Source organism: Theobroma umbraticum, unplaced genomic scaffold (assembly GCF_002168275.2).
Source record: "Theobroma umbraticum cultivar Fairchild unplaced genomic scaffold, ASM216827v3 scaffold_12.1, whole genome shotgun sequence".
In the NCBI taxonomy this organism is placed as follows: domain Eukaryota; kingdom Viridiplantae; phylum Streptophyta; class Magnoliopsida; order Malvales; family Malvaceae; genus Theobroma; species Theobroma umbraticum.
The window spans coordinates 3,043,210-3,054,495 of record NW_018397269.1 but is presented as its reverse complement, the minus strand read 5'-3'; the positions used below and the strand labels follow the sequence as shown (position 1 = coordinate 3,054,495).

The window sequence follows — 11,286 nt, the reverse complement described above, 5'->3', positions numbered from 1 at the left end:
GTTAGGCCAACCAGTATCAAAGTCATATTAGAATATTTGTTTTTGACTTGATTGCATAAGATGAAAGTTAAAAAGATAAGAAGCATAAAAGTTGTAAACTAAGGAAAAAAAGGGTAAAATATGAAGCTGAAGGAATTCTTATTACGTTTTGTAGGGAATATTTCAGTATTAAAATATCCCCATTACGCTCAATTGCAATTACCCTAAGACAAAAGAAATAGTGGAGTATATACTATTGCATATGTACTCCACAGTGTCTCTTTTAAATTTTGCTTTAGTTTATCTTGCAATGACTTTTTCTATACTCCATTGGGATCAATGTTTCTCTCTTGTTCCTTTCACATGGAGATTTTTTTTTTAAATTTTAGTTTGAATCATTTCAGAAATATTAAAGTACATTGCAATGATTTTTCTTTCGATGATAGGAATGAATGTTAGTTATGCGATCTAGTATATGATGGTCCATTATCTACAGACCAACCAGCAAACTAAGTATAGTTCCAAGATACAACTATTCATTACATTGCTGGTTGTTGCTGTTTGGCAAGAATCTGTTTAGTAGTAGAAGGATAAAGGATTATAGGTTAATGGTAAATGTGTAATTGAAATTGTTTGTATGTCTTGGCTGGGTAGCTATTTTATTGTAGAAAAGTGCCTACCAACACCTTATGGTTTGTAGTCATTATTGAGTTGGTAAATGAATTGTCATCTTAAGTGATTGACTGTTGTTTTTTACTTGTTTTGCATGCACGAGATAGTTTTGATTTTATTTTTTGACATCTCAGCTGGCAGATTTTGTGAGAACTCCACTAGAGAGAGCAGGTGGAATGATAAACCTTATTGATGTTTATTGTCTCTTCAATCGTGCTCGAGGCACAGGTTCGGTTTAACACTAGCTTCTTTTCTTGTTTCAATAAATAATATGGTCATATTTAAGGCTTGTTTGGTTGCGTTGTGAACTTGAAATTTCTTCCCCTTGTAACCTTAAAAGTAAAGGGTTCTTGGCATCATAATTCTCATTTATTTTTGAAGGAAGAAAGTAAACTTCAATGAAATTAGAAGCAATAAATCTTAGCATCTATAATATTTAAAGCAACAACATTAAATGGAGGTCCTGTACACTTGCTGTACATTTTTGTTTATGTGACATTGAACAGGTGTGGTTTTTGACTTTGAGTGCCCACTACCCTCTTCCTGTTGTTATAATTTGGTTGGAGGAGTCAGAGTTGTTTGAAGTTCTCGTTTTATCCCATAGAAGTTATATTTATTATATCTGTTGACTCAAACAAAAAATTAAACTGAAACTTTGGATTTTCTATGTCCAACAATTTTTAATTCTTCAAAGGTTGCTGTGAGAAAGAAGTTCTATTATGTCCATAAACATATTCTTCTTGTTCACAATCCCATATTGTGGCTTTTCTCTTTCTATTGGCTTGCATATCTCTTGAATATTTTTAATAACTGTGGTAATTTTCAACTTGCTAAAATGAAGTTTTCTTTGTTATATACTAAATTTCTGTTGCATGCAGAACTCAATTGTGAAATTAATTTCTTTGACCTCACAGTCTTATGCTCTGATTGATTCTATAATTTTTCTGCCTAGGACTTACTTTACAGTAGCCTTTTCTTTTAAGTCATGTTACATTGATTTTAACTTTCTTATAGCTTTTATATACTTTGTAAGCAAAGAGGACATTCAAATCAATGAAGTTATTATTTGGGTATAAATTGCTTTGCATGTTTCCAGTCCCTCAATACATTTCATTCATCTCATAACTGTTCTGGTTTTTTTTTTTATTTTATTCTCTCAAATTTCCAAAATTATGCAGTGGTTTTATCTGCTCAATTTTCAGTATTTTCAAAGCATGATGAAAGTGGCTTCTTTGAATCTCTTTGTCCTCAGAATTGATCTCTCCAGATGATATGTTGCAAGCATGTTCTTTGTGGGAGAAATTTGATGTGTATGTATGATATTATTTTCATTTCCTTACATTTAGTGATATTAGGAAGTCATACTTAGATGTTTGAACACTTTTATCACATTGCCCTTTGTTTAACAGTCCAGTGATGCTTAGGAAGTTTGATAGTGGAGTCATGGTCATCCAAAACAAGTCCCATAGTGACGAGGAGGTAATCCATTTCAATTTTACTGGCTTATCTTGATACAATTCTATTTTGGTTTTATTTAAATGAAATTTCTTTTTCTTTGGCCTAATTGAAATTTGCAAACTGAATTCAAGCTTTTCATAGCTGTTGTACTATGGAACTTACCTGTGTCTTTCCTAATAGTTTCTTGGAAATTAGCTTTCTGAAAGAAAGAATCATGCATGAGACTTGGAGAATGCTAAATAATTTCATTGCTTAAGATGTAATAGCCCTAAGTCTCTTTTGCTCTCAACTTTTCTTCTATCTTTCACCATAATTCTTAAAAAATCAGGGATAGATGGATGTTGGATTTGTCTCCAAGGAGACATGCCAGCTGTTAGAACTTTACATTTTCAACTTGGAGGTCTAAGGTTGGATCTGGAGGAGGAGTTGCATTTATGGGATGGGGGAGAGTTTCCACTTGTAGTATAGCCCATATTCTATACTCAATAGGCTTATGCATAATCACATGTACTAAAAAATGAAGATCGATGCTAGATGCGTCAGTAGAATTGAAGCCCTCTATCCACATGTCTTTTCTTGTCTCCCCAACTAAAAGGGAAAAACAGAACTGATATTTAATCCTATCTGCATTGAAATAATGAAAGGATATGGGTAGCAAATGATATGTTTTCAAAACTTGTACTCTTTGACATTCTTGGGAGTAATCTCAGTGACGATTCCTGCAAATTTAAATGGTGAACATGTAAATTAGCCCATGCGATATCAAATGTCTATGTGGCCCTGTGAGAAATTCTTGAGGCTTTGTTTAACTGGAGGGAGTGTCCGGAGAAGTTGATATGATTATGTCCGGTGGAATTCAAAGATGCTGTTTGAAAATTTTGCATCGCATTTAAGTGTTGGATTCACCTTATGGATTTATTTTGCAGGCATGCATGATCATTTGGTTTCATATCTCTTCTCAACTTAATTTGAGGTTTTGATGATTCATTTTTTGGCCAGACGGTTTTGGTAATCAATTGCTATAGATACATTCTAAAGAATTTAATGGTTGTGATGGTGGTGCTTGTTCAATGTTGATTATCATGCCTCTGTAATAGAGGTCTTTGTGAAGCTGGTAGAAGGGGTGTTTACGCTCTTAGTACTGTTTCGCTAGCCCTACTTTGGCGATGAGGGTTGTGCTGCAATATTTTGTGACAAAGTTTCGTTGCAGTAGTAGTCTTGGCTTAGAGATAAATCACTATGGTTAATGTTTCCATAACCATTTAGTCAATACGATTTAGTATGGAAGTAAGAACTGTAAAAGAAAAATTCAACTGAGGTTGGAACAAGACCCTAGGTTTTAGGGTAGAACCACTAATAAATGGTATAGTAGTATGTAATGGCTGCTTAATGATCTTACAGAATTGAGTCCATGAAAATTACCATGGAACCTTGATGTGGCACCAATAATAACCACATATTATTACTCACAATAAATGGAAATATATTCATATAACCTTAGTTCATTTAATTTTAGTAAGTAGTCATTTTAACACTCAAATTGTGATTGTGATGATGTCACGTCAAGTTTTCGTGGTAATTTTCACAAACTTGAGTCTATAAGGTCATTGCGTTGCACGTATGAGAAAGGATTGTATGAAATGATTATGGCATGTTAGCAAAGATCCCTTCCATTCAAATTCTAATATGTAATTATTGTTTTAAAAAAAGGTCATTAGATGGGGAAATATTAATCATCAATGACCCCATCTAATCCTATTTATATTAGTGTTAGAGAATTTTTTAATCTGAGCCCTAGAATACAAATAAATCCCATCTAATCCTAGCTGTTGACATTCGTTAAATAGACACATGAGCACTTAATAAAATTAAGAATATAACAACTGGTGATAGACTGAATAAATTAACAACCTTAAAAGAACATATAAATTTAGTAAAAGTTAAAGGATGCTCCTTTGATATAATGTTTTGGTTTTCCTGCTCAAATTCATACTTTTGGGTAAGGGCAGATGTAGACTGCCTTTCTTGAAACTCAACCACGGATTACAGGTTTAAACTCAGATTCACTTAAAATTTCATGTCTGCATGTTTAACCTGTTACTTAAAGTGCAAGCTCTGACTTTGTTATGAGCTGTAATTGTATATCAAAAACTTTGGAAAAGGCTTTTTCTTTGCTTTGAGACCTAATATTTTATGAAGATGAATCTTTATTGTTCAATTGTAGGAATTTTCTATTGTAGAATGAGCTTACTCCTTACTTTGCTAAATTCTAGATGCATGCTACTTCTGTTTTCAATTGCCCACACCTTTTATATGTTCAACACACTAATTAATGTAGGCACCTAACTGGAAACTTAATTTCAAGGAGCCACTATGTGATGAAAATTCACCTTAAGGTGGATGGTCCGAAGCAGAGCTGGCTAATCAATTTTAGATCTGCTGCTATAGTTATTGTTCAATTTTCTTGTAGTTGTTACAGTGCTGTCAAAATGTTCAATTGTTATTTGTTTTTTTTAAGTGATTATAAATAAGTCCCATATTGGTTGATTTGGGGTTTATTGTGGCTTGATGTTGATGTTGGACCATTCTGTCTTTTGCCAATTGATTTTAAATTTGGAACTTAGCAATTAATTTTACTTTGCTGGCAAAGGTATATATAAATGTTGTGTTCATTGCTTTAACTTAATAATTTTTTTTAAAGTATGCTCAAGTTGCTTGGGAACAAATAACTTGTCCTGTCATGTGTAGGTCTTTGTTAGAATCAAAAGCCTTGTGACTAAGCCTGAAGCCCTTCGAAGTGGCATTAGTCCAAGTGATGCTGCAATGACACTAGGGATTGCTCCAGCTATGGCCAAGGAGCATCTTCTAACTGCTGAGAGCAACGGTACACCTTTGCTTTGCTTTCTCTTTAAATAATGGTGGAGTAGCCTATATATATTTATATGTAATTTTCTGTTTTATATTTGCAGGTTTGCTATGCAGAGATGTAAGCCCTGATGGCTTTCGCTTTTATATTAACCTATTTCCTGAAATTGATCCACATGATGTCTACTTGTAAGTCAGATGCTTCTATTAGTTTAATGACTTTGCACGACTGCATTTGTGTCATTATTAAAATTATCCTATTGTGTCTGGAGCATTTTTATTTGTCATTCCTTTTTGTTTGCCTGGTATTAATGCACATTAAATTTGTAGAGTGAAGGATTATGGGATCTGCGAGACATGGATCAAAGCAGTTTCTACTTCTGGGTAAGGGTTCCTTTTTTGATTAATTACCATTGAAATTCATGCTCCTCGCATCATCAAAAAAGCTTCAGCTATAACCTAATTTAGCCAATGCTTTGTTCATCTTTCTTTATTTTTCCATTTCATTAACAATTGTTTATTCTCTGGATTCTTTTTAGGTTGAGATAAATGCATTTGGCTATAGATTTCTTAAATCTCTCTCACACAACTCTCTACGTGCTCGACTAGGATGATGTATTTTCTGCGTGTGAGTAACTTACTATCCAGTCTGCTTCTTTTCGTTGTGACTACAAATAACTTTCAATTCAACAGAACACGAGGAAAGCTGGTAAGCAGCTCAGCATCTGGTTTTTGAATTTTTGATGATCATTTGTTCATTGTAACAAGAGAACAGTCGATCCTTCCATTGAGATCTTGAAGCATACTCGACAGCACCGATTAGAGTTTATTGGGTGTAGATAATAAATAAATCCCATACTGTCTCATTTGAAGCTATTAAAGATCCACCAAAACTAGAGCCAACAATAAGATTATCAAGTTGTGCTAAGAATATTATTCATGTTGGTACTGTCAACAATTGCAAGGTCACTTACAGCATTTTGCTTCTAATAATTGTGTTTGGGTGTTGCAGCAGTCAGCTGATTATCCTGATGATATATTCCTGGAATCCAGGGTAAAGGTCCAGTCACAAAAAAAAAATAAAAATGAATGAGCTGTGGTAAAGATGGATTGCCTTAGTGTGAAAGCTTCTTCTGATCAGGCATCTCCTTAGCAGTTTACCTCTAAAATACCTCACTTTGCCGTTTCAATGGCAGTAATTGGTGCTCCATATGGAGAACAATGAGAAAAGGATTTAGCAAATAATTTATTTGAGAAATAGAGGTGACGGACCAACCCCAAAATCCATCCGAAATCGAATAAAACAATCGAAATTCATTCGGTATCGAAATAGTTTGAAGTTGAAATGGTTTAGTTTAAATGAATAAAGGATAAGTTTCGTTTTTTAATTAAAATTTAGATAAAAAATATTATTTATAATTATTATTATGAAATTAATATAAGCTACACTAAATACGAATACCAAATGACTCTTTTGGTGTTACTCTTGTTACTTACAACAATTTTATTATGAAAAAATAATAATATTATTAATTAGACCTTTGAATATTTTAGTTTCACATGATTATTTTCATAGGGTTTTTTTTTTCTATCGTGGATTTGTTATTGTTATTTTTTTTATTTTAATAGACAAACTAAAAGAAAAAAAAATTCACAAAATGAATTATTTAATATAATTGGAAAGTTAATTGATTTTATTGATATTTATTATCAAAATTAAGAATAAAATTAATTATTACTTATTGTCGTAACATGCGAGTTATGGAACGTTCCATGTAAAGAGAGGCATCATCAATTTTTTTTTATTTATTTAAGTGAGATTGGTTATTTATTGTAATTTATTATTTTTAATGAAATGTTAAACTTGATTTAATTCTATTAAAAAGGTCGAATTGGAATTGAAAATTAAAGCTTAGGTATTTGAATTACTTGCAGGGAAAAGTATTAGTACTCTTGTTACGTCAATTTAAAGAATAATATTAATTAATAATGTGTCATTGTTTTTTTGAGTTGTAATTAATAATCTCTTTATTACTATTTATTTTTAGCATAATAGTTGAAAATGATTTTAAATTATTCAAAAAAATTTAAATAAATTTTTATTCATCTATTGCATTTTTTATTTTTATTTTAAATTATATTCTTATGATTAACAGTACATTGATTATCATTAGTTAAAATATTACTAACTATTTTATACTTATATGATATTAGTATATTATTAAATAAAAGGTAAAAATATCACACGTCATGTGACATAAAATGATAAGTGATATTTTAATTAATAATAATAATTAATTATTAATTATAAAAATTAATTTGAATAAAAATAAAAACACAAAAATTTAATTAAACATAACAACAAAATAATTTTTTATTTTTTTAAAATAATTAAGAAACTTTTTAAGTATTATACCTTTATTTTTTGGGAAAAAAAAGTAGGTGAATGATTTGGTGGTGTCCCAATGTTTGCTCTCAGCCGCTCAATTTCTGTGCACCATTACTGATACTGAGAAGCTATTAAAGTAAGGCTATAAGCCAAGTATTCATGTGTTGAAAGGAATAAAATTAGAATCTTACTTTGATTTCACAAACCAATCCAATGTGTCAATTATGATAATTTAGGGTGCACTAGAACCCACCCTCTCATCACCACATAAAGCACATACACAAACTTTCACCCCCAACCCTATTCTAGCAATCCTTCCAGACACTATAATATGACTATTAAATAATGTTACAGTGAAGTTACTCAGCTTCAAGGGCTGCAATTTCATATCTCACTTCTTCTAAATGTTCATTAATGGCAGTTACAGCATCTTGCACACCTCTAATGGCTTCCTTGAGAGCATTATCATACTCGGCATTTGCTTCTGCATCTTCTGTGCCAGATGCTTCCGTTATCTCATGGACATGCACACATTCATGCTCCATTGGTTTCTTAAATAAACAATTCTCATGGCTCACCAGACGCTCTGATGGTCGACCTGCCTTCTTCAAGACCTGAATTGTAGCAGTCTTCATGACAAAAGAAAGTAAATTGTCAGCACAGATTTCCTATGTAACTAAGAAAATAGATGGAAAGAGATATGTGTTTAAGATCACTCACAATTATTATATTTCCTATGTAACTAAAGTTTACAAAGTAAAACACAATATACAGAATTAAAAATTTAGGTAATACATACACCACTGCAACAATTGAATCAATTCTATTTAAATGGGAGAAGGGGCTCCATGTTTCAAGAAACAATTTCATCATTTAATCAAATTATAACTTCTATGACAGTTTGCAATTAATCCTTAAGCAGAGTATGGCATTAAAATAAGTGCACCTTGATTGAACTGTATCTATCTAACTGATCAAATCCCAGGCTTCATAACCCCCAATTTGTTTTAAAACATCAGTGAATCATTGTTTAAATGATTTCAGCTAGTCACCTCGCTTCCAGACTGTATCAGCTCAATTTGCAATTGCATTTAGAGTTGGTCACAGGAGGCTTTTGGTTTTAGCATAGTGTAACAATAGCTTTGCCAAGTTACCACTTAAAATGCTGAAACTTGGAGCAATTGCAGGTCCAGCAGTTGAAGAAAAATTTAATCTCTTTCATCACTCTCTATTCCACTGCTTTTTAGTGCTTTGTTTTCTCCAAAATATAGAAGATAGTCTTAACCGTAAACCATCACTTCCATGATGTTATAAACAAGATGAACAAGAAGATATATGCTTTCTTTCTATAAGAATGATTCTCAATCAAGGGTGTAACACAGGAAGTGATAGGGAGGCAGCAATAATGATGCTGTCTTGTACAAATTCAACCTTTGATTATTGAGAAGATTGTTCCATGCCAACCGCCAAAAACTAAAATATAAAATTATTTTCCAGTTCCTGAGAAAGATACCTAATTCATCACTAACCATATGTGACTTAGGCAGTGCTATGTTGCACTACTCTTCAAATTTATTTATTTTTAAGTATCCATGTCCGACACATCCAATGGACATAGTTACGAAGGATGACCCTCCAAATATAAGAAAAATCTTGAAAAAACAATATTGAATGTACTCATTTCAGACACATACCCTTTTCTGGCACTCATCCCCATGTTCAAGTAACATAGAAACAGTGTGCAACAGCAAAAACAGAGGAAAATACTGTCAGGAATAACGGTAAAAGGACAGGTTGAAAACAGATATTTATAGAATTAAAGATCATAGATGACAACATAAAATTATAATTCCAGAGTTTAATATAATTCTCTCAGGAGCATTACAAGAACAGCTAGTGACAACACCAGCTATATACAGAGACATACCAGATGCAATTTCTGCTTTTCTTGTGTTTGAACGGATCTGAGGAGCTGAGCTAGATCAACTCGGCAGTAATCAGGGCTTAAAAATAGAGATTCCATCTCAAGGACCTGCGCAAGAAAATGATACACTAAGAACGCGTAAACTTGAAAAGGAATTCAATGATAATTCAAAGATATAGTTTCACAACTTGTTTCGAGCAGTCATTGAACTTCACTGTGATCTCGCTGCAAAGCTGCTGGTAGGCCAACTCCCCTCCTGAATTCATATACTCAGAGAAACCCCTGACCAGATAATGCCACAAACTAACCATCAGGATTCTCTATGAAAAAAATAGTACATAGAACAAAAACAAAACATGAAGTGCATTCCTTTCAAACTCTTTTCAAGTATTATACCATGCAATGACCATGATTTCAGACTTCTTGAAATTTATGCTACTTTTAACAACAATTCTTATCACCCAAAGATGCAATCACCTCTGTGATATTGTCAAGAAGGAATGTCCGCAAAATTGCTTCTTTAGGCATAAAAGATACCTATTATATACCATTTTTTTTTTTACTTTTTTTCTTGAAAATTAAAAAGTGCCCTTCTTTTTAGTTCTGCATAAAACTTAAGTATTTGATCTACTTTTCCTCAATCAAGACCAACAGCGATCGTTTTGGGATTCCCAAACATCTTTGTTCAACTAATAGATTATTGTGATATTAGACAAAGAACTTGGTTTTCTCTCATCATTCAAAACCATGGGATGGGATTACGATTGCAATGAATTGTGTTTGAGAAATGAATTTCAAGAACTAAATCCAAACATCCATCAAATCCTGACTTTTTGGGTAAAAAAAAGCTTACGCTTTAAGCGTGGCATAAGCTTGGGCTCTACGCTGTTGAATGTCAAGGAATTTGCGAAGCAATTGGAGAATTTCTTTCTTCTTACTGCTGCTACTACTACTACTGCAGCCGCCGCCGTAGCTGCCTTCTTCTTTTTCTTCAATCTCCATTGAGTCTTTTATCGAAACCTTCTTCTCAAAATCTTCCATTTTTTCTTTCTTTTGCTTTCCCTGTCGCTGGCCGGGGCTTTCGCGGTCACGACTTCCTCTGCACGGTGTAAACTGAAATTCTTATAATTTTTTCTTCAAAAAATAAAATAAATTGGGCTACAAATGCAAAACCCAAATTTATAGACCCCAAAAGTGGAAATGATGGTGTTGTGCCTCAAGCAACAAATTACACAAAACTATGATACCCTTAATAAACCAAATCAAGGCAAAGGTAATCAGAAGGTAAAAAACCAAGCTAATTAATCAAGTGAAAGATAAATTAATAGATAAAATTCAAAAAAGTTCATAAATTATGAAAAAAAAATAAATAAGTTTTTATTCTTTTATTGCATTTAATCAAGCTCTATACTTTAGTTAAATAAACTATTATGATTAATGATTGATTAATTCTTATTAGTTAAAATGTTCTTTGTCATTTTATATTTACATGATGTTGATTTGGAATGTGAAAAACATTACATTATTATATCATCATATCAAATTAATATATTATATCACATCAATTGTGATATGTCAACATGTCATGTTTGCGTCGTAGTATAAAATAATAAATGATATTTAAACTAAGTCAATCATTAATTATAAGAGCTTATTTGATTCAAAATAAAAATATAATGACTTATTTAACTCAAAATAAAAATATAAAAACTTGATTGATCATAATTAAAGTATAAGAGCTTATTTAATTTTTTTTTTTGAAAAATAGAAACTTTCATTCAAATATGAAGAAATGAAATAGTAACTCATACTACTCCTAGAACAACCAGAATTACAGGGTAAACAAAAAAAGACCTGTCGTACAAACCCTACTAGGTCCCAAATAAAAAATTTATATCATCCAAACCAAATAGAAGGTGAGTGAGACCTCCACCTTCCCCATTTACAGGTACAAAAATACAATTGAAACATAAAAACTTTGTACAAATCAAAATCACTC

At 32.0% G+C, this 11,286-nt stretch overlaps 2 protein-coding genes across 3 annotated transcripts in view; one reads left to right on the top strand and one right to left on the bottom strand.

Moving 5' to 3' along the window:
* The window catches only part of LOC110425766 (EAP30/Vps36 family protein), an 11,665-nt gene extending 5,698 nt beyond the window's left edge, over positions 1–5,967 (top strand). The window contains exons 3-9 of one of the 2 annotated variants that reach the window (XM_021440760.2): positions 786–879; positions 1,904–1,961; positions 2,061–2,130; positions 4,858–4,993; positions 5,079–5,163; positions 5,305–5,358; positions 5,514–5,967. In XM_021440760.2, coding sequence (XP_021296435.1) covers positions 786–879; positions 1,904–1,961; positions 2,061–2,130; positions 4,858–4,993; positions 5,079–5,163; positions 5,305–5,358; positions 5,514–5,523 — 507 coding nt within the window. In that variant the 3' untranslated portion in view covers positions 5,524–5,967. Of the gene's footprint in view, positions 1–785; positions 880–1,903; positions 1,962–2,060; positions 2,131–4,857; positions 4,994–5,078; positions 5,164–5,304; positions 5,363–5,513 lie in introns of those variants that run through there. The other variant, XM_089785222.1, reaches the window with a different exon arrangement.
* A 1,560-nt stretch (positions 5,968–7,527) lies between these two features.
* LOC110425845 (DNA repair REX1-B protein) lies at positions 7,528–10,494 on the bottom strand. Its single transcript, XM_021440901.2, has 4 exons — positions 10,141–10,494; positions 9,476–9,569; positions 9,291–9,395; positions 7,528–7,992 (listed from the first exon to the last, which is right to left on the bottom strand). The coding sequence occupies exons 1-4, from the start codon at positions 10,326–10,328 to the stop codon at positions 7,723–7,725; spliced, it is 657 nt and encodes a 218-aa protein (XP_021296576.1). The 5' UTR covers positions 10,329–10,494; the 3' UTR covers positions 7,528–7,722.
* Positions 10,495–11,286: the final 792 nt, after the last annotated feature.